This window comes from Ischnura elegans, chromosome 3 (genome assembly GCF_921293095.1).
Source record: "Ischnura elegans chromosome 3, ioIscEleg1.1, whole genome shotgun sequence".
Lineage (NCBI taxonomy): Eukaryota > Metazoa > Arthropoda > Insecta > Odonata > Coenagrionidae > Ischnura > Ischnura elegans.
Window position 1 is genome coordinate 55,815,304 of NC_060248.1, and position 23,810 is coordinate 55,839,113.

Below are 23,810 nucleotides of genomic sequence, written 5' to 3' on the forward strand. Positions count from 1 at the left end.
GAGCTCTGTGCCTCATGCATGCATTGGTAATCTCAGACGATGTAAAACTCCTATCTACTCCTATAGAAACTAGGTCCCTCTGACATCACGTGGAGTGGCATTGCATGGGCGCCAATCTGGCCTTTTTCAAATGAGGATAAAATTGACCATTGCCATTCGTCTAAACTGGGGTTTCTGAAACGAAATAATTTGTATATTATGAATACACTAATGGAGGGTAACAATTCGCAATCGATGCCTTCTGTTGTCTTTGATGAAGGAAACTACCCTATTTTAGTTGGAATGGGAACCCTGGCTAAGGAACGAAGAAGATTGCTGATTGGACAAGGGTAGTGACTTACATCAACAACTTTTCATGTCCCTGTCCAGTAAGGTATTTATAACTTCAATGTTTTTCCGCAGATCACTGGTAAATAGGTAAATCAACGGAGACTGAAGTTAGTTTTATACTTTGAAAAGTACAGAATCAGAAAGAAAAATCCACGACTATAACCATTGACTTATTATGTACATCACACAAGAAAAACGCTGTAATACCCAACTTCCTCTCCTTTGCATTACCTTGGAATAATTACATTGTTGCATAAATCACTTATTCAAAACATGAATCCTATTAAATGAAATGTTACTTCAATAAAAAAAACTTACTGTGCCCAATTTACAACAGTTAAGACTTTTGAATCATCACAAATTTAGTAGGAGTTGATACAAGTTTCATGAGTAAAGAGTAACTTTTATCTTTTGATTCTTTATCTTGATCTGTCGTTAATTAACATGAGGATTCATGAATGTTGATACCCATGCAGATGTTCAGACATCCATCATTTTTCAGTATACTACCAAATTTGATAACCTTAAATTAGGTACTAATTTGACTTACTGATAGTTACTGTGTTCATCTTGCGTTGTGGCAAAATGCATTGTTGAGATGGATTGGCCAAGTAGTGGAGATGTCCTTTATCATCCTGATGACCCTTTATTGGAGTCTTTCCAGCCCATCCATGTTATAGGCAGCTTTAACTGTCTGTCCTTGAAGAACAAATTCCTTACGGGCCACTCCTTTGCTGTCGAAAAAGATATTGAGCTCTGATTTCACTTTTGATTACCTTATTCTTGCCTTATTGGGCATGAACCTCTTCCCGGCCCACGTTAAAGGCCTTAAACCCCCTCAAAACTTATAGGTATAGGTAGGCTTGAGTGGTTAAAGCCCTTAACCGGCAATCGGAAGGTCTGGGTTCTAATCCCGGTCAAGGTGAATGATTTTTTCTCTGTGGAATTTTTTCACACTGTGCATTGCCGGTGACTCCGTAAAGTTATCAGCATGGCTAGTCTTGGTATACTTAAATTAAATTCCATAAATTTTTGCTCAAAGCATTGTACTTGTATCTTTTCCTTTGTTACTCCTAAAACTACTATACATGTTTTACTACCATTTTCTCTTGAAGCAAGAAGTTCTCTACAGAAATGTATCTACTTGCATCCATGAAATGATTTTTTTTCATACATGTTTTCACAGTTTAGCAGAAATATAGCAACACTCGGGAGGACTAAAATAATATATCTCACAATCCTTCCTTAATACCCTTACAATGGCAGATAGCTGTGATCAGTGGTGCAGCGAGGAGAGGGTTTTGGGGGATAAACCCCCCATAACTCAGAGAAATGTTAAAATATAATCCATTTCACTTAATTGGATAAATATTACCTATAGAATAGAATAAGGATTAATAAAATATCCCACAGAAATGTGCAAAACTCACCTTTTTGAACTATTTATGTATCTCAAAAATGTTATGGGGTGGGCACCCGCACCTCCTGCATTCAATACCCCCAATATTAGTTGCTCCTAAAATACCCCCTAGCCTTAATTCGCAGCTGTGCGCCTGGCTGTGATGTAACTTAATACTTACTTTGCTGGTTATCAAACTGTTTAAAGAAAAGAAATAGCATGTAAAAATCCATTAGCTGGAATGCTAGGAAGAGTATATTTTTATGTGACCCCAAATGTACAATCAGCTTTTTTATCCTACACTTAAGGAACCTGCTAGCAAAAATGAGCAAAATAAATGCCAATTCGACCTAAAAATTTAACAATTTAGAGTAAATAATTAGGTGCATAATGCTGTGAGGTCTATAGCTTATTGTATATAGTTCGGGGTTTCGTAATTTTCAACAATAGCAAATTTTTGCAACTTATTTATGTATATATTTATGTTAGGGATGGTCGGATCTGATACCTCGGATCCAAATATCTGTGGATATTGCCCTTCATCGGATACATTGGATCCAAAGTCGCAGAAGACATCGGATCTGGATGCGAAGTTACGTAGCAGAATTTCAGCCGTGGAAAATAAAAAAGGCAAAATACAACTGGCACATAGTGTGACTCTTCCCTAGAGATTGAACAATCATCGGGGGAATCTTGCCCAAGTCTTAACCCATTAATTCCCAGCTTTGTGTTTATGCAGCCTTATTGAATTGTAATTCTTAGAACAAACCTTTGCTTCAGGATATTTTTTTCTTTGGCTTACTGACTTTTTGATGCATATCTAGTTCTTATTAGGGGGTCAATTAATAACGTGAGGGGATTTGATTTTGGTGATTTTTGGACCCTCCTTGGAGAGATATAGCAAGATTTAGCTCGACCCTACCTCTAATTTCATGTGAGATCATTCAAAATGTGTACATTCAGTGTAAATACATTAATCTATGCTTCATTGCATCGGATTTATTTTTTAAAATAATTTTTATTTAAGATTAGTTAAGACAGTGGCGTAGCCAGGGGGGGAGGGTCCGGAATCCCCCTGAAATATAAAAACACAATTATTGTCCTTCATAAAAGAAAACAAAATATTGAAAAATCAGGAATTTACATAATGTTTCTTTAACAAATGAAGTTTTTTCGATCATGAAAAGTGTTAAAATTAGTTTAAAACCCATTTTTTTTTTTTGCCCCGTTTTTCAAAAATTTTCCCCCCTGGTTTTGGACCCCCCCAATCCCCCGAATGAAATTCCTGGCTTTGCCACTGAGTTAAGAGTAGTATCTCCTCTCTGGTAGTATGTATTTAAGATTACTAAGATTGTGGTGTAAAATCACGTTTTACACTGTTTCTTGCGGAAAAAATTACGTGCCATTAGCCAGAACCCCATCTCTCTCCCTCAGCTTGACCACCTCCCCCCCTAAATGCGTCATGCAATTAATGGATGCCCCCTTATGTTATTTTCGTCAAAATTTTCATTAAAATTATTATTATTTTTTATTCAAAATTTTCCTTTTTTAAAGCAGTGAAGCAATACAAATTGTAAATGATGTTTCACTAAGATTTCTGGAGGAATCTTTCTATCAGTAATGTTTTCTCTTAGTCTTAAGCTTCGTTATTCATCATGTTTATTTCTGTCATGATCTTTCATCATTACTGTTATAAAGCCGGCTGTTGTAAATAATGTTTGAGTTTACGCAACAATGGGAATTATCTGGTAGACGATGGGGCTTTTTTCTAAGCATAATGCAGCTCGTCAATGTTGCTTTTATCATGGAAAATGTAGTCTTCTGGTGGCATTTTAGCAGCATTTTTGGTACTCACAAGTCATGAGTAAAGAAATTAAGGGGTGAATGGCACTTGGTATTCCATATGGTCATCTGTATGAATGTTAGACTGAACACTTTACTTCTTAGAATAGTCGCACTCTAGCATGCTCATGTAGAACCGGTATAGGGCAAGGTCATTCCCTGCAAGTGTTACTAGATATACATTAAATTAAGCTTTCAATGTTAGAGATGCTAGAATGAGAGGTTGAGAAACATATAAGTTGAAGCAGGGTTATGACAGAAGATGAGTGTTCCTCTAGTTGCTCCTTGCCATTCTTTCTTCTACTGCTTAGGTGGTGTAAGGCTGAGAATCTAGCTTCATTTGAGTAGGTATTAGTAAAATAGTCCTTTAAAAAACTTCTTAATCACTCTTCCAGTAATTATATTCATATTACTGCAATATTTTTGATTGGCTTGTTGTAAGAAAATTAATCCAGATGAAAAAGTGAGAAAAATTTCACCTCATTTCTGTGCCTCAGAATTTTAATTTGCAAGAAGCGCCAAGAAGGTATCTGAAGAATGTTAATTGACAAGAGAGGCGGGGTATAATGTTTTGTAAACTTGGAAACTGCAATGAAGATTACAGTATTTCAGATATGGATGATTTCAGGAGGTACGTCATGGCTGATGAAATAGCGGATGCATTGGAAAAACTTTGTTAGGGAAGTGATGAAGTCGATGTGGTGGTACTCCCCCCAGAAGTTAGTGAACTCACTAAGGAAGAAATTATGTATCGAGGAGATAGTCATAAATGACGGCAGTATTCCCCTGCCTTAGGACATTTCTGGGGCTTTTGAAATACACTAAATGCACAACAAGGCAAGTCACAGTATACTCCAGTAGAAGCTAAAGAACAATCATCCAATAAATGTGCATACCCAGAAAAAATATGCAAAAAGCAAATGGGTTCACTGAAATGGGAAAAAATAAAGAAAACTCAATTCAAGCCCTAAAAGTATGTGAGAAAAAAGCAATACAGTAGACTCTCGTTATTACGAAGTTCACGGGACCGAAAAATGGAGGTTCGTAATAACGAAGTTCGTAAGAACGTTTCTTATAGGGATCGTCGTAAGGAATAGTGTATTATAAACGCGACTAAATTACGCGGAAACATATATAAACAGGATAATTCGTTTCAGTTTTTCAACAGAAGACTGCGCCATGACGCAATCGAGGGTTGATTCCTTCCCGAATACATGAACTCCGATATTCAAACTAGATGCGTCTCAAGACCTTGTTCCTAGGTTGATAAAATTACAGTCCGGCCACCGAGAGTTGTCCAAAAACAGACAAAATGGTCTAGGTCTGGGTAGGGTGTGAGGGGGCCAGGTAAGAAAGGGAAACGCTGACAAAGTGTTCCATGAAGAAAAGAACTGGAATGGACGACGAGCGTGAAGGACATAGAGGAATAACTTGAGGAATTACTTGTTCTTGTGATTCGAAGAATGGGCTTATTTTGGTGGATCAGGCTTATTTCGGTGTTCGTTTATGCATTTGACAACGTTGTATGACTAGGCGAGTGTGAGGTGCGTTTGGGGGACAGCGATTGGCTTTAAACCGTGCTGCCGCAGGATTATCCACCAATCCTATTGTGCCGTAATCGGACAACCCTCGCCAGCCGGACTGTATGTAATTTATCGCAGAGTACGGTTATCCTGCGGGATGCAACACTGCATTACACGTATGCGCTTACTCACGCTTGTGGCGAACTGATCTAGCGGGGCCCGCGATGCATTCGGAGCCGAAAAAATAGCTCCCCGCGGTGACGAACGGGCGAAACTTTGAACAGTTCCTACATTCACACCATTTTCATTGATACCTTCGATACCTTATTCAGATCATGATCACAGTGAGAGTTTCCCAGCGCCACACCGCGTAATATCGGTCAAATCGAAAGGCGCCAAACTTGAAATTTGAAAATTTTGAATGCTTGTTTCTCTGAAAATTCGTAAATCGAATGTGTATAGGAAGAGGACTGACTGTACATCCTATTTACGAACTGTTATGAGTAGGGCACCCTGACTACACAGGAATGAAGCTAATTATATGATGTTGCATGTAAACTGAATAAAGAACCACAATTGACGCTCTTAGGCACAGTAAACGAGAATAACTTAAACGTGGCGCAATTATTGAAACTTAAGTGTAGTGAATATCCACCTAAATGCCGTGACTTGTGCGGGCAACTTCGTAATAAAGTTCATATTGTAACCGCCGGGACCGGGACTTAGGTTCGTAATTTCGTAAAAACGAAAATTCCGTAATAACGTTTCTTTTACTGTAGCTTGGATAGGCCTTTTCGACGGGACCAACGGTTTGCTTCGTAATAACGAGAACTTCGTAAAAACGTTGTTCGTATTAACGAGAGTCTACTGTAGGAGCACTCATTACTCAATATGGAGGCCATTCACCAATTGAGATCTTTCACTAATTTATCAGTGAAGAATTACTAGAAATAATTTTAATTATTCAAATAAGTATGGTAAGGAGAAAAATAGTCATATGTTTACTCTTATTGTGGCAGATTCTAAAAAAATTATTGGGATACCAATACTGTCACAGTACCATACATAATCAAGCACCAAGTTGAACTGGACGAACTAAGAGATTATGCCTGTGCCAGTGATGAGGCAATGTATTACGTAGAGTAGATGTGATGAAATCAAAAAAAATATCTACACCTGTCTGACGATTCTCAACTACACAAAAGTACTACAAGTTTGAAATTAAGGCCTTATTTCAATTGCTTAACCAAAATTCTATTCAGTTTGGAACTTTTCTAACAAATTGTCCATTGATGAGCAAATACCTCCATATTTTAGGTGGCACTCAGCTACAATGCTCATCCGTGGGAAACCAATTAGATTTGATAATTAATTGGATTTTGATATTAAATCGTGGAGTCTAGTATCATCTACAGGCTATCCAGTTTTTGCCATATAGAGGGGCCAAACCAGTCTAGCCAGACAGCAGAAAGGGTAGCTTTAAATTTGTTGAATTTTTGTAAGTCTCCAAAAAATCATGCAATGTATTTTGATAATTTATTCACCAGTAATAGTCTATTGGTAACTCTAAGTGGTATTGGTACCTAAAGTAATAATGGCAATTTTGCAATCGGAAGAGTGAGAAGAGTAAGAGAAAATGAAATGGGAACTTGCAAATGAGGGATCTGGCAAAAAACCTTAAGGGGGTTTTGGCTGTTTGTTTGAAAAGTCACAAAATTTTCTCTTAGTTTAATGGCATATTACTTCTGTCGTCACTGTTACTTCAAACTACTGGAATATTGAACCCATAGTAGGACGTAAAGGTACATCCGGAATCTGAAGAAAAGGGAACTGTTTCTGCAACTAAAGTAATCAACAGTTAAAATCAGTGAATTGGAGGGGTAGATTTACACAATAATTCTGTTGAATGTTATTGTATCCAGATTAGGGGAAAAAAGTGGTGGAGGCCTCTATTCATAAATGGGCTCTCTAGTGAGTGCAATGGTGAATGCATGGCCATTTTACACCATGGCCATGGACGAATCAATTCCTCAGTTAAACTTCCGGTCTGGGATCATAAGAATTTTACAAAGCAAGAATTACTTTCCAATACAAAGGTTGATGACATTTGGTATGGAAATTGGTGCCTGCATGCAGCATGCCCTAGGAAAAATGACACACCCCAGCATGTCCATCAAGACAGAATAGGGAATTCCATCCAAAGAAATACTGATAACTTCCGCTGAAGATGTTTACTGTGCAAATCACAGACAATTTGTGTGTGTCTAAAGTGCAATGTTTACATTACGCAGTACGTTTTCGAACATTTCATCAGAAGTAATGATGAAAAATAAAAGATGCAACCTAAGTTTGAAAAGATGTTTTTTATTTTTATTTACTGGAGTTTTCCCAGCATTGCGTAAACTCAACATTATGCAAATCATGTAAAATGATGAGTATAATAATTTTTTATGAAAATTCATCTTAATTAGGCCATAATAAACTGGAAAATATAAAAAAACTGAAGTTAAAAGCTCTGTGTACACTCTGGGGAATAATGGGTTAATGAAGGGTAGATGACTGGTATTTTGTCTTTTCATTTTATAAATCGTATCACAATAGGTTATCTGTAATATTGGAAATAACTGTTCAAATAGGAAGGATAATGGGGAGAGACAAATGAAAATTTCACTTTTAGTAATGATTTCATGACGTATGCATTTGGTGCACAAAAGGGCAGATTGGCAAAATCTAATTTTTCAAATCTATATGGCCCAAAGTGGCTATGAAAAAAGTGGTAGAACTGATCAAATATAAGGCCTAAAAAATTTGAGACCTCTAGGTGAACCCATGACCCTTGGTCATCGGCCATGTATGGGGGAGGGTCACAAATTGAAAAACTTAATATTTTATAAAAGGGTGTGATGGAGGACCTGACCCGGTGGAAATCCTGAGTAACCTTATATTATTATAAATATTTTATGTTAATTCCCTATATACATTGCCAAGTTACCATTTTCTTAGGAAATTTTGTGCATTTTGATGTATCTGCCACCAATAAGCCACAAAATGCCAAATTTGAGCTCGTGTTCATGAAGAAAATATTCTAAGCCCAAGTAACGTGGCCACGTAGGTGCTGCTCCTCTACCCACCACGCGTGGTGGGTAGAGGAGCAGCAAGCCCCTCCCATCCCACTCCACGCTCCCCCTCTCCTCGCTTCCATGCCCTGAATGCACCAAAATACACAGTGAGTGTGTCTTTCGTTGTTAGTGTAACTACTATTTGATGTTTCAGCAGCGTCTATAGAGGAACAATCAAGAAAGAATTACTTATTTGGGAAGAATGTTAAATATTGTAATCAAAACCAAAATAGAGAATGAGAACTCCCTGATTGTATAGAATTCATCCTATTTTAACAATTTCCTCTCTAATGAGCGAGTGAACACAAAAATAGTTATCAGAGCTCACCGCATGGAGATATCCTCACTTTGAGCTGCCCAACCCACCCATCCATTGGTAAATAAAGTTGAGGAAAGCATTGCCTTTATCAGGTTAAAATATTTTATCTTTATACTTCATCTAGGTTAAAATGTTTATATTCTATACTATCTATTATTTTATATTATACATGAAAAATAATCAAATACTCATGTTGTTGTAGATCTTCAACTTGTTGTAGAACTTCAAGGCCCAAATCCTCAAGGTTGGCGACCATGCTGTGACTTGGTGATAGATCTTTTTAAGTTGGCCACTAGAGTGAGTGATGATGGATTTGTAATGTAAGCTTTTTCAGTAATGCATTTCAATTGTACATGTGCCAATAAACCTTGTTTGTTTGTGTATGTTTAATACAACTTTGCGTGTTTAATTAGAAGAAGGACCACACAAAGATTAAAATACATGCCGTAGTAGCTATTGGTTGAATTGAATAAAATAAGCTTATCCAAATGAATGATTACTCTTGGCATGTGAAAGTAATTTCCTATTTATTTATCATGTAAGCCTGGAAGATTCATTTAAAACTTACTCAACCGCTGCAGTCAGCATTACAGCCCAGGGGCACAGCTAAGAATTAAGGCTAGGGGGGGGATTTAGGTGAAACTAATACTTAGGGTGTGGGGGAATTGCATACCTGCAAGGGTAAGTGGGAGTTGCAGGGGGGCCCTCCTCTGGAAAATTATAAGATTAATGGTTTAAAATGGCGAGTTTTACAGCTTTTTGAGGGATATTCGATTAATCCTAACACTATTCTGTAAGTAATACTTATCCATTAAGTAAAATGGATTAAACTTAAAAATTCTCTGAGCTCTGGTGGGGGTGTTATCCCCCAAAACCCCCCCTTGCTGCACCACTGTTACAGCAAGAACAGAGACTTGGTTTTGAAGGTCGGCATTTTCGCTCTGCTTTCCAGTGTTTTCTGTATTTCATAAGTTGGTGTCGTTCCTCGTCTTTTGCTGCTGTCAATAAAGTTTGGGTGATCTCTTTCATGAATCTTTCAACTGCATGGGTAACGCTAGGAATATCTAACTTCAAAGTTCAACCTTGCTAAAACAGTTTTTGAATTTCCTCAGCGGTCAGGTCAGATGTAACCAAAAGTACCAAGTTTCTCCCCAATTTATCACCAGCAGGTAATTGTCAGAGTGAAGTCCTCTGCGTCGACGTTAAAATTTGGCAATAAAAAAATTGTCAATATGTTCCCCACACACATGTTCTCGCATGTCTCTAATATTTTTGCCACCCATCCCATCTCAATATCTCCTGCTAATCACCTATTATAGCCAGCAGTACATTGTCAGGGCGACTGAAAAATCAGTTACTTTAAATACATAACTGGATATATGACTGGATATTTCAGTTCTTCCGGTTGGAATCTCAACCAGTTGATGAGCCTCCACAATTTTGCAGCACAGTCATGTAAGAAATGATCATGCTTTACTAAAAACCAAATGGACATATAAATATTATAAATGAAAGTTATTAGATCTCTTGAATTGGTGTTTGGATATATGGTGGAAAAATAGAGCCACTGCAGCCTATTGGCACTGTAAGCCAGCGGGAATGAGCCACTTTTCATGGAGTTTTTATTTGCTAAATTTTTGTAGTAAATTCCTACAAACACAGCATTGAAAATTTCCAAAAGATATTGCTGATCAGTGCTAAGCAAATTTCAGTCAATTTTGAGAGACAATTTCAATAGTATAAGCTCAAACTCTAAAACATCATGGTTGAGGCAGTCTTGACGCAATGAAAAAATAGGTCCTCAAATTCGGGCCCCTAGTTCATCCTTCCAATTTTTGTCACCATGTCAAGTCAACTAAGTGCCATTAGCAAAAAGACCACTACAAGGGACACTGAAGTTGTGCTTTTATCAGACTGATGATGTCTCCTTTCTGAGAAGATATAGTGGAAGAGATCAAGGAAGTACTAAGGGGTGAGGAAAACCTTATTGCTTTAGGTGATTACAATGCTAACGTCTGTGATAGCCAGGATGGCAGAATAACAGGAAAATATGGATTGGGTAGTCAAAATGAAAGAGGAGAAAGGCTCCTAGAATTAATTCTGCACAGAAAACAAATTAGTGTTTGCCAACACATTGTTCAAGAATCACATGCAAAGAAGATATACATGGAAAATGCCAGGTGACATGAGAAGATTTTAATAAAAAAGACTATATTTTAGTGAAACAGAGGTGACCAGGCCTGCATAATCCACCTGGGAACGGATATCGACAGTGACCATAAAATAGTAATGATGAAATCCCATCTGGAATTCAAGAAATCAGTGAAGAACATCAGGCGATCAGACAAATAGAGGAATTACAGGAGCCAAAAAATTAACATGCATTTCAAGAAGTAGTGGAGACCAAGATAGGATTAGATTAGACTAAGAAATCAGTGGAGAATAGCTATCATATATCAAAAATGGACTTCAGGAGTCTGAGGCCGCTAGAGGAGTTCAAGGTAGAAGAAAATTTGCCCTCCTTGCGGGGCCGCCAGCATTGCCTAACATTGCAGATCCACAATTGTAACTCTTTTATATAGTTAGATTGCATTGTCTAGTAAATGTGTATAATCAGTGTAAATAAAAATTTCTTAAACTTTGCATGTAACTTGATTATTTTGCATTACGATAAAAGTAAAGGCAGCACAAGATATCTTTTTCACACCCCCCCTTGAATATTTTCTGTATCCACTCCTGCCCTAGACCTCATTGAAGAATGGAGAAAGTAGAAAGTATACGCATGCAAAAACTGAGGAAGGACAGGCTTGCTACTAGAGACTAAGGAATGAGATTTGTCGCAAAGCAAAGGAAAGCAAGAGAAGTGTGGATGATGAACCTAAGTGAGGATGTGAACCTCTTACAAGGGAAAATAGAAGTGGCCTTAAGTATTGTTAGGAACCATTCCAAGGAACAGAGTACCAGATGTAATAGAATAAAGGACTAGCACAAATATTGGCCTCTAAATGTGTTTTCACCCACTCCACATTTAAATGGTTTACAGAAGTTGCCACTCATGTCGCTGATGGACAAATTGATCTGAGTTTCACTGGAAAAAAAAGGTATAATTAGGGGTATCAATCAAAATTTATGCATATGATGATGTGATCTATCCATTTCATTACTTTTAAATGCTATATTCATCCCAAAGACAAACATTAATCTGCAAAATATTAGAAAAAAAAATGGATTGCATTGCACTCCTCACCGTTCTGTGGACGTTTTTGAAAACACATTAAAATGCAACCAAAGTGGCAATAGAATTCAGCCTTCTATGGGATGGAATTGGGCCTCCTCTATGCAGCCCCCCCATGGGGACAAGTCTGGAAATATTTTGATTGAAACCAAGGACAAAGTGAAGAGATTGAAAAAATACCAGGAGGAATGGAAGCAAACTTAGCTACAAAATTATCGAGGAGGAAAATTAAAAGGATGAAATGGTAGCTGGCATTTTAAGATTGGAATTTGACACAGCAATAAGAGACCTGCAACAGATTAAGGCCACAAGAATAGATGAGACTCCAGTAGAGCTTATCAAAAATGCAGGTGAGAATGAAGTCAACTGTACAAAGCCACCTGCAATATGTACTCAACAGGAGATACACCTGGTGACTTAGGAAAGAACATCATCATTCCTATTCCCAAAAAGAATACAGCAGAGGAGAGTGAAGAATTCCAGACCATCAGCCTGAAGACACATGCATCGAAGATAATGACGAGAATCAAATAAAGGAGAATAGATAACGAGTACAAGAATTCCTGGATGACAACCAATTCAGATTTAGGAAAAGGAATTGCACAAGAGAAGCAATTTTAGCTCTAAGACTACTCATGGTGAAGAGGATGGAGAAGAACAACTGACATTCCTGACATTTGTTGACTTGGAGAAGGCCTTTGATGCCGTGGAATGGAATTCAATGCTTAGAATTCTGAAAAAAATATGAGTACCCCACAACTATTGTAGAATTATGCTCAGTTTATTTAAAAAACAAGCATCTGTGATAAAATGTGGACCCCCACGGTGCAGATGCAAAAATAAGAAAAGGAGTGAGACAATGATGTGCACTGTCCCCCGAAATTTTTAATGTTTACATTGAGAAAGCCATCCATGAAACCAAAGAGTAAGCTTTGAGTATCAATATCCGCAGAGAAAGAATTGGTTTGCTGCAATTTTCTGATGACATAGCAGTTAAGTATAGCAGAGACAAAGAATGATGAGAAGAAAACTTTGAAAAATGAACAGCTAACTGTAGAAAGGCATCATGTCCAATTTGGCTAAATTTACAGGAGAGAAAACAAATCTAGGAAACTCATACGCACAACATATATAATTTTTAAAATATTTTTGTTTTATATGACTGGGCATTTGGATCTTGTATACTAATAAAGTAAGTAAAATATTTTAATAGAGCTGAACAGAGTTTTTCCTAAAACTGCCCAAAAATCTTTCAACTTGGACATGATGCCTTCCTGCAGCTGGGGATTCAAATATGGGAAGGGCAATGGCCAGATATCAACAAAAAGAAGATACTACTATGCAGCAAAAGAGAGGAGGTTAGGACAAACTAGGAAAACAAGAGCTTGAGGAGGTGAAAGTTTTGTTACCTACGAAGCCAAATTGTAAAACGAAACAAATGATGGATGAAGCAAGAAAGAAATAGTCAGTAGAATAGCGCAGGCGAAGAGGGCTTTCTACAAACGTAAGAATCTTCCCACAGCTGAGAGTAGTAGCATAGAAGTAAGGAAGAAATTCATCAGATGCTACAGATGGAGCATGTTTCTCTAGGGAAGCGAGGCTTGGATGTTGACAGCAGCAGAGTAGTCAAGAGTGGAAGCATTCGAAATGTGGTGCTAAGAAGAGTAGGAGAAATAGAAGTCTTCTAAAAACATTAAGAAGAAGACTTTAGTTGGCCATATTATTAGACATCATGACCTGATGAGAACAATCGTAGAATAACAGGTGAAAGCGAAGACGGGTAAGGGAAGGCACTGAATGAGTTTCAGAGAACAGCTTATTAAGGATGTAAAAGAAGAAATACGTTAACCATCTACCGCGCATATATCTCCGCACGCGTGCAAAATAATCTCGCTAAAGTAAATAAAGACGGCTTTTGAAACCCGAGTAGCTAATGGATTTCAATTATACGGCTGCTAGTAAATATTTACAGTTTATGGCTCTCATTAAAACTTAAAAGTATAATTGAATGGTTGAACTTACTTCATCGGGATGAAACACAATCACCTCCAACGCCAATCCGAGAAGTATATTGGAGAAAACAACCTCCCTGAAACTCCTTGGCGTAAAATTTGGCACTGAAGCGCACGAAACAAAGAGATTTACATTATTTTAACAAGTGCACCCTCAATAGAGGAATAAATGGAAGGATTTAATAACTTCAGTCTCAAAGCAATCAAACATGTACCCTCAAAACAAATACACCGCCTTGCCGCAAATGTTTTTACGTCTTGGGCGCCACGTTATGGGAAAATATTTAACTATAATTGTAAAGCGGAAATCGCGGAAATTTTATAGTGCATTCGAATTAAGAATTGAGGAAAGTTCAGTTTAAGAGATTGAGGGGATTTGATTAAAATGTAGTCTTTTTCATGCGATAATTCAGGATGCTTTGGTTTCAGCAGGGATTCCATTAAATTGAAGTGTCGCAGAATGTCCTGTGGTCCAGGAGGGAAGATGATATTTTTCGGTACCTACGTAAATAAGATATGTAAATATAATGTTTCAACATTTCATTGCCAATTAAGGGTACTATTCCGGGGAAAGATAATTCTTTCTGTCTCATCATTGGGAAAAGATCAAATGGATGGCATTAATTGTTGTGACTGCGGCTGAGGCGTATACATATGGGGGCGCGCGCCCCCCTTGCGGGGCCGCCTGCCTTGCATAACATTGCAGAAACACAATTGTAACTTTTTCATATCATAAAATGACATTGTCTTGTATATGCGTATCATATCAGTTTAAATAAAACTTTCTTAAACTTTGCATGTGACTTATTGTAAGTTGTTTTTCATTACGGCATAAGTAAACGTAGCTCAAGATGTGTTTGCGCCCCCCTTGAGTTTTTTCTGTATCCGCTCTGGATTGCGGGAACTGACTTACCTTTGAAGCCTTACCTTATTCCATGAATTACCTGCCCAGTGTAGCAGAAGAGTGCAGCAGGATTAAAATGAAATAAAAATGATGACTAAATTGATTTTCAGTGGATTTTTGACACAAAGTCTGGGAATTTTGAAATTTTTATGGATGGTCTGTAACTTAAACTTATCTCCCTCAAGCCATTTAAATTCAAGATTCATATTACTAACTTCTTTAAAATGATTTTTTAAAAATTCTATGTGTCGCCACGTCACTTATTCTTTGAACAGAAAAAATGTACTTTCTGCATGCATTGAGATAAGACACTCAGAATTTCCATATTTACAGGAAGTATATTATAATTTAAATTTGAAAAAAAAGGAAATCATTAATGAGATAGATATTTCAATTTATAAACCTTCAATCTTATGCCATAAATAGTTGTTCAATAGGTTTGAGAAATAATGAGGAATGATAAAACATGGACAAGATCGTTGTCATTTATTTTTATTTACAAAAAGGCATTTTGTAATATAATGAGAAATGACAGATGAGATTAAGATTTTTAAACCAGTTATTCAAGGAATTTGACAAATAAAGACAGAGTGAGAGATTCATAGGAGTTCTCGGGCTTTCATCATTTGTGAGTTTGAGGTTTCGTTAGTGCTTTTTAGATGGACAGCTGAACTTCTAGGTGTAACCTCAAAGTTTCCATTCCTTAGTAAGGTTAAGCATGGAAGAGCAAAGAGGTTTTTCTTAAAACTGCACTTTCCCTTATTAGAATGCTCTTTGCTCCATGGGCTTCTTTGTCCATCATTTCTGGAGGAAAAATTAAACTCAAACAATGTTCAAACAGTTTCTAGTGATGAATGCACTCAAGTTCTGACTCTAGACCCGAAAATCGTGCTGTTACTCATAATACGAAACCACATTTAATGTTTTGGATTAAAATGCCTGGCATTTTTTCACTTATGCACCTCTTGGAATAAAAGGATTTCCACTAGCACTGAATATATGTTAAATCTTCTGCAGCTTGTGAATGAGATTCTTGTCATAGTAAAAATAGTCATCCAAAGCTATATGAGAATTAGTCTATGGTTAATTGACTACTTGAAAAAGTTTTATTTATACATGTATATATTTATACATACGAGACACCACCACACGCTATCACACATGATCACTTCCATGTTCTTGTCATGTTTACATTTACAAATCGTCCACAACAAGTCTAAATCGCATGGACTTGCTGAACCCAGTATTCAGTCAATGAGCGTAGAGAAGAACGAGGGACAGAGTGAACATATTTATGCTCCTGGGTTACATCAGTCATGCGTTTCTATGTGACGAACAAGGCCTCAAATAGCCTATAAAGAGTTGCAATATAACTAACAGAACTCCCCAGCTTCCACTTGAATCACACACTTTAGTCCTAAGACATCCATCTGGGGGACTTCTGTGTTGCAACTGCAAAGAGCCATATCGGTCCATCGAAGATAAAGAAAGAGAGAAAGAGAGCAAACGAGCGAACCAGTGCCCAAAACCCGACCGAAATGTACAAGGGAACAGCAAACACATATTCCTCGAAAGGATGAAAAAATTGAAATCCTTCCGTAATGGTTTTTCTAGACGCCACCACTACATAAGTTGGTCCGACGCCGACGAACCACTCGTTAGCTGCTCGAGGGCGACACGGGTGCGGCTGCTAAAACCGTCGCGGCTGCGGAGGCCGGCGGCGGACACGCTTCAACCCCCTCCCCACCGCCCCCACCCTCTTGGGGGGAATCGCTTTCAGCCGTGCCCGTGGCCGCCGAGCTTATCGCCGCCGCACCCACTGCCACCGTCAAGTCCGCACCCACGACACCGACGCCTCCGGCTGCGGCTGCGGCTCCCCCACCGACGCTCCCCGCCTTCTCCTCCGTCTTGGGGGCGACGGCCAGCTTCGCCACCTTGCCCCCCCCGGGAGACGTCGGGGGCAGCGGCGTGGTCACCCTGCTCCCCCTATCGTCCAGGGGCGAGGGAGACGGCAGGGGCCTCGTCGCTTTGCCGTTGGAGGCTACCGGGGTACAACTCGTCGGGGAAGGCGCGACCGTCGACGCGATGCCCGGAGTCGCAGGTCCCGTCGCCGCCACCGATGACTTTTCCGCTTCGAACGCGTCCGAGTGCTGGGAGCCCTCCGGTGTGAGAGCGGACATCCTCGAGTGGTCCTCGCTCTCCGACTCGCTGGGGCCCGGGGCGATCGCCTCGTCTCCCGCGACTTCGCCCGAGGCGGGAGGGGGGGAGCCGGCCTGGGATTTGACCTCGCCCGCGGAATACCCGATGGTGTTGTTGTTGCCGTTTTTGGTCGGGGGATTGACGCTGTTGAGGATCTGGGACTTGGTGAGCGGGACTATGACGACGGAGGGGGACTGCGGTGTCCCGGGGACGGGCGTTGAGGTCGCCGGCGGATTCGCGCTCGAGTCGGATGAGTCTCCGGACTTGGGCGTCAGGGGTCCTCCCGCCACGGGGGCGACGGAGGTGTCGCCCGATGCTGCTGCTGAGGTCGCCGTCGAGGCGGAGGAGGCTGTTGTTCCCTTTGGAATGACGAGAGCTTTGGCGGCCGCTTGGACGGCGGCGTTATTCGGCGTGCCGGACGTAGCCTTCTTGTCCCCGCTGGCCTTCTCCGACGATTTCTTCTCGCCCTTCTCTCCTTTCACCGTCGACTGGTTCTTATGCTCCGCGGCCTCTGCATTGCTTATGTTGTCCTGTTTCTTCCACTTTGTTCTCCGATTTTGGAACCAGATTTTGACCTAAAAAGAAACAAAGGAAAAATAATTACCATGGAATGAATGAGATAAATTTGCACAAAAATTTGATTATTAATTTCCTACGAATCATAGAAGCTTATATTGCTCCGTCTTATTTCAAGAATTAAATTCCAATTTGCACAAAATACTTTAAACGAAGTACTATTATGTCATCACATAGTATTATCCTTTCTACTTCTAAATCATTACCTCAGTCTTTAATTACTCAATGAATTACATATGCTGAAAGTGTCAAAAATTAGAACCACTATTATCCCTCATTGAGCAGTTAAAAATAAGTAATTCAGTAACGTGCTAGAAAATTGAAGGATAAAGGAACCAATACAAAATCACAATGATATAAAACTAGAGAGTGCAATAGACGCAATGCTATTTCAATTTTGGAAACAGTTCGGTAAAAATACCAATTGATATCTGATTGACTCACTCAATCCTATAAATAAGTAGAATTATGTAGAAACGATGAAGGGCACAAATAAATCCATTTAAATACGAAATTTTTAGATTACCAACTCACAATTTACTTGTAAAAGGAAATTCTTTTGCCAATTCATTATAGCAGTTAGCAGAAATTAAAAAAAGAAAATTTTACAGCAAAGGAAAGCAAATGGGTAATAGCATAAAAGACGTATATTAACTTCATGTAAATGTGTTAATTATTTTATTTTATTCCCGAACATAAGGCTCTTCTCTTATCTTAGCTCTCATAAATAACTACCGCATCGATGTTAACGCAGTTCTTGCAGTCATACAGACAGAGATCCCTTCCCTCAGTTTCCCACTCTTCCTGGTCCATCGTGTGAGGTACGGACCACTTGCTGGCGTCTGGATCGGCGCCAAAACAACGCAATAAATAGACGACGGGAGAGGGAGAGAAAAGGGAGAGGGGGAGCTGTAATAGCTGTGGAGGGGGGAAGATGAGGAAGGGAGGGGGAGGGGAGAGGTGGCTCATGACTCGTCGTGGGGACACAAGGGGACGAACCGTTGGAAAGTGATGTTTCCTCCCATTAAAAAAAGGAGGGATTGGGCGTGTTTGCCGTAGTTATTTCCGAGGTTTGAATGTCAGCGGAGCAGGCGACAGAAGCGAGTGGGATTTGAGATGGAAAGCACGGGAAAAAGATGGAGACGGAAATAGCGTCGTATAGTGAGAGAAAAATACGAAAATTTAATAAATGAGACGCAAGAAAACTAAGCTCTTAATTTTTTTGAGTATGGGCAGTCAGCTCTGACCGCAATTTGCTATATTACCATAGGCGGATTTTGGGGGTACAGGGGAACTTGTCCCCCCAGGCGCTTAAAAAATAGACAAGATTTTTAATACGGTTACGTTCGTTTTGTTTAGGGTATTAAGGAACCTCAATCATTTAATTTATTATAACCAACTTTCGTATTATAATAAAGAGAATATTTCGTACAGTAATTGTTTCATGTTGTTTTTAATCACAAATATGAGAGGACCGCTTGCCTGTCAGACCCTGTGTACCCTCCCCAGAAAAATTCTAGATCCATCCTCGTATATTTGACATGATTATTATGAGTAAGTATCTGCACCGGAATTGATTTTTTGGCGTTTATTTTATCTTTCAGACTCATCTACTCGCTCAAAAAAAAAAAACAGCGAAGACGCGAGAAAATATCGCAAAACATGATGTTAAATTGCTTTGCTCGGCTCAGTAACCGATTGTGGTGAGGTAAGTTGAACAAGCATAAAGGCCGTTTTACGCGTGGCACGGAAATGCGCAGGTTAGAGCTGCATTAATTTCTAAAATGGCGTGGAATTGCGCGAATGCATGAACAAGATAAGAACAGGTGCTATTTTGCCGTCTCGCATCCACGCATTCTCGCATGTGTTCTAGCAATTCACCGCTTTACACGACGCAATTGTGATTGCGCCTTCGCACGTATGTCAGATTGCGCAATTCCGTGTACCGTGTAAAACGGCCTTAACACCTCCAAGAGTACTTAAGAGATTCATAATATTTACCTATCCGCAGAATCGCATTGATATTATAATTCCTAAAACGAAATAGAAAAAAGCACTGTCCAAAATCAAAGGAATATGTCGAAGAGCCCTACAAACTACTTAAGATACTCTTTATGAACTTAAGACCAATTTCATATCACAGGGAGACTATTAACTCAACGTCAAAACCATCCATCAGTGGAATACGGAGATTGAAATGGTTATTTCACCATTTTCACGGCGCCTCAAAAAGGAGGCTTATTTGTAAAATCTTTCGTTCAGAACAAAATAAAATAATTTAAATTGAATGAAGATATATTTTATACCAACGATAAAACGAAATGACAACGATTTTTGATAAGAAACTTGGTGTTTACCTAAATAAAAAAAACTTCTTGTGTATGAATGTGGGAAACACCCAAGTCCTCCTCCCTAGCTACGCCATAAAAGTTGACAGTGCGCCTTCAGAAACAGTGATAACACCTCACAGGTAGGCTAGAGGTGTAAATAACTCAGACACAAATATGTCGGAGTAATAGGCTTCATCATCAATTAATATAAAACTACCAGCCATATTAAACTCAGTCTAATAACATAGGCGTCATGAATTTCAAGCGGTCACTCAGTGTTCCTATCACACACTCACATCGAATAATCATTTCTACTACTTATAGTACATGGCTTCCCTGCCGGTATGTATTTTATGTCCAAATTTTTCTCCCTGTTGCAGGAAACCATCGCAGCCTCTCCCATCATTCCGAACTAGTTCTGAGCTAAAGGAACTTTTATTAATATATGGACATTAATAACTGTTATTTTACTTGATGGCTAATTTTGTCCCATGAGTAGTACATAGATTTTTCATTTTTAGCCTCTTATCTTTGACAGTATCAGTATCTTTACCTTTTCTTTGTTGGAATTTTATACTGCCAACTAATTGAAGAAAGAAAAAAACCGACAACCTACACTTCGTTGAATTTGTCAGGATTGGCAATAAATAAACGCTTATCGAGCTCGATATCACGGGGTGGGTTACATCAAAAGCTAGAACTGATAAAAATTTCCGTATCGAATCATTTATCATGGAAAGACAAGGGATGGATGCCCATATCTGGGGGGCGCTTTTGTTCTCACCGTCCGCATTCATCTTCCACTTTTTAAGTACGTACGTTCTGCGTCAGCAAGCGAGATGTAAACAAAATGAGTAAACGAAATGGCGGAGGAGTATGGGGGGATTTTGGCACACGACTCAGCTTTGAATTCTGAGGGGAAAAACTTTTTAACCAAGAGATGGACCCGCATCGAAAATGATTTCAAGTAAGCCTTAAAAGGAAGTTGTAAACATTTCATCAAAAAAAGTGGAAGATTTATATTGTACATTTAATCCTTTTGGCGATTCAACGCAACCTTATTCACTCTAAGCTCAGTCTTCAGGTTATGGGGTTCTGATACGAGAAATACGAAGCTGGCTGCAAAAGAAATTGCGAGGTGAATGAAAATGAGGACAAGTCGTTTGATTCTTAATTTTGAATAGCGTGTATGTTCTGAGCCAAGAATTTTTTTGGGAAAATGATTATTCAACTAGAGGAAACGCACGAAGTCCGAGATAAAAATCAAATATAGATCTTGAAATGAGGAGAAAAGACAGAAATACTCAAAGTCATTCAGCCACAAAAATCCACTGCTGAACATTTTCAGACGTAACAAGAAGGAATGTAATCACATGTGTCTTCGACCATATTTGGTTTTAAGGGAAATAAATTACTGTCAAGTAGATAAAATTTGACGCAGGAGGAAAGTAGAGAGGTAGTTTTGTAGTCCGTAAGAAAATGTCGAATAAGATGGGCGGCTGAAGTCCAACTTTTCATTGGAAGATTAGATCATTAAAATACCTATTAAATTTAAGGGTAACGTGTGTTGCATTCATATAGGTTACGGCACAACACCATTTTTCTATGCTATCAGATTACTTCGTGCCCTCTGAACCTTGACGCTAATAATTCACCACCCAAAAGAATGAAAACTACCCCATAACGCAGACGAAATGAAAAAAATTCCCGAGAGAAATCACTTGATACATTCAGGATCACTTCCTCTGAATGAGTCACACAAGCTGAGAGAGTTGATTACCGCGAGCAAAGAGAAAAGTACGAGATAATAGGGTGGTTTCCTTTTATTTTTTTATTGCTTAATCGAAAGATTATTACTCCTGGAGTACGTATTTCACGCTTTTAGATTTTTAAATGACGATATCTATTTTTCGCGATTAAATGAAAAGTGAAAATTTTCAAGCGCGCGAAAACGCGACGGCTAAGTATGAATGCTGGGAAAACTCCGTGTGACGTCGTTCTGGTTCCTGCTGCCGCAAGTAAGGTGACCTTGGGGCGAGGCTTTGAGCGCTGATACGATGCAGGATGCTATCAGGTAGCAGAATACCCTGCTAGCAGGTAATGCTTGACTTAAATAAGAATTATTAATGGCTTATCAAACGAAGGAAACTTTCCGACCATAGGCAGTTTTAATAAGTGATTATTAAGAGATGTTTCCCTGAGCTCTATGCCTCATGCATGCATTGGTAATTGCAGACGGTGTAAAACTCCTATCTACTCGTATAGAAACTAGGTCCCTGTGACGTCACATGGAGTGGCATCGCATGGGCGCCAATTTGGCCTTTTTCAAATGAGGATAAAATTGACCATTGCCATTCGTCTAAACTGGTATTTCTAAAACCAAATAATTTGTATATTATGAATACACTAATGGTGGGTAACGAATCGCAATCAATGCCTTTCGTTTTATTTGATGAAGGAAACTACCCTATTGTCCACTAAAATTATCCTCCCTCGTCTTCAGTGACTTATTCTATTCTTCCGGCGATCAACACTCTCTTACGGGATCCCAAAATGCATCATCTGACCCACGAACTCTGCAACACCACCCTTATATCCCCTCCCTTTAGCTTCAGAGATTCATTAATTTCTCCTTACTTCTCCCATCCGATTTCTCTCTCTTTTACCCTCTCCCCGGTCCAAAAGTATCCTCTCCTCGACGATTAATCATCCTTCCCCTCTCCCCCACGATCAGCCATACACGCCACCGAAGTATCACTCACCCCATGCCAAGTACCTTCTCTCCAAACATCTCGCCAATGGCGAGAGACTTAAACGCAGGCCTCTGTTCCCCTTTTCATTCGCAAATTCCCGTGATGAATTCCTGCTACGTTTATTTTCCAATGCTCATTCCTCTCCATCAATCTCGTCCCATCGGAATCTCACCTCGCAAGTTTTTGATTCGTTCCGTTGTTCCTATCCATTTTTAGCATTACTCATTTAGTGGCTGTGACGAAATTTCGGTGTTGATTTTACTTTGAAGATGCTTAAGGATACGCAACGCTCCTTCTCTGCCGGCCACGTATCGTATTTTTTTTGGTGACATTTTGCTCGTGTAAAATTTACGAAATCATCGTAAAATATATCAGCGCGTACAGAGGAAACTCTGGTTAACATCATTAACCTTCACTGGGATTCGAACCCGGATCCTTAAATTGCTAAAGCACTTGTTACAACGCTAGAGTTATTGTAAACTAACGGCTCTTAAAATTGCAAGACTTAAAATCAAATTAATTTACAATTTACTTATGATATGCTTACACACCAAGTCAGTAAGAGAACAAAAATCACGTGATTAACAACCCTTAAATCTCTCCAAGCTTCTGTCCAAAATGCCACATCAATTGTCACTGCAAAAACAAACACCGAAACTGGTTAGATTTTTTCTCCTTGAATTAACCTCTTTTTTAAATGATAATGGAGTTTAGGTCAAAACGATGCAAAACTTTTACGCCGACGCGACGTCTCGGTTTATTTACAAACCATCTTCAGGGCTTTAAATGAAAAACAAGTGTACAATATTGATACATTAACTAAATTAAAGGTCACAAACAATATTTTTTACAATAATATAATAAAAAAAGAAAAAAAATTCATTCATTCATGTTTTTCATTTAAAACCCTGAAGATTTTAATAAAAAAACCGAAACGTCGGCATAAAAGTTTTGCATCATTTTGACCTAAACTCTATGATACTTATGATCATTAGCAAATATAGTACAATTTGATGAACATCAACCAGGATATAAAAAATACAATCTCTTCACACTTAAAATACCGGGCAGTAAGCACGGAAAAAGAAAATGCTGGCCGAAATCGAGAGGTTTTCAACGCGTGGAGGAGTGACGGAGTTAACAGCCCGTGTTTGAGAGTGGAAGATACGCGATCCCCGTTGGGCAGATCTCATTAAAGGTTGAGAGGGAAAGATGTGGCGTTGAAATGACGTGAGTTATGACGTCAGACTTTAAACGGTAACAAAGTTG

At 39.0% G+C, this 23,810-nt stretch overlaps 2 protein-coding genes across 3 annotated transcripts in view; both read right to left on the reverse strand.

Annotated features, from left to right (window-relative positions):
- Window positions 1-13,959, reverse strand: part of LOC124155827 — a 34,024-nt gene extending 20,065 nt beyond the window's left edge. The window contains exons 1-2 of one of the 2 annotated variants that reach the window (XM_046529957.1): window positions 13,790-13,959; window positions 881-1,059 (exon numbers count right to left, since the gene is read on the reverse strand). In XM_046529957.1, the coding sequence (XP_046385913.1) occupies window positions 881-899 (19 nt within the window). In that variant the 5' untranslated portion in view covers window positions 900-1,059; window positions 13,790-13,959. Of the gene's footprint in view, window positions 1-880; window positions 1,065-13,789 lie in introns of both variants that reach the window. The other variant, XM_046529956.1, reaches the window with a different exon arrangement.
- Window positions 13,960-15,152: 1,193 nt separating this feature from the next.
- LOC124155829 (trithorax group protein osa-like) overlaps window positions 15,153-23,810 on the reverse strand; it is an 846,253-nt gene continuing 837,595 nt past the window's right edge. Inside the window, exon 3 of the mRNA XM_046529960.1 lies at window positions 15,153-17,457. Coding sequence (XP_046385916.1) covers window positions 16,342-17,457 — 1,116 coding nt within the window. The 3' untranslated portion in view covers window positions 15,153-16,341. The remainder of the gene's footprint in view (window positions 17,458-23,810) is intronic.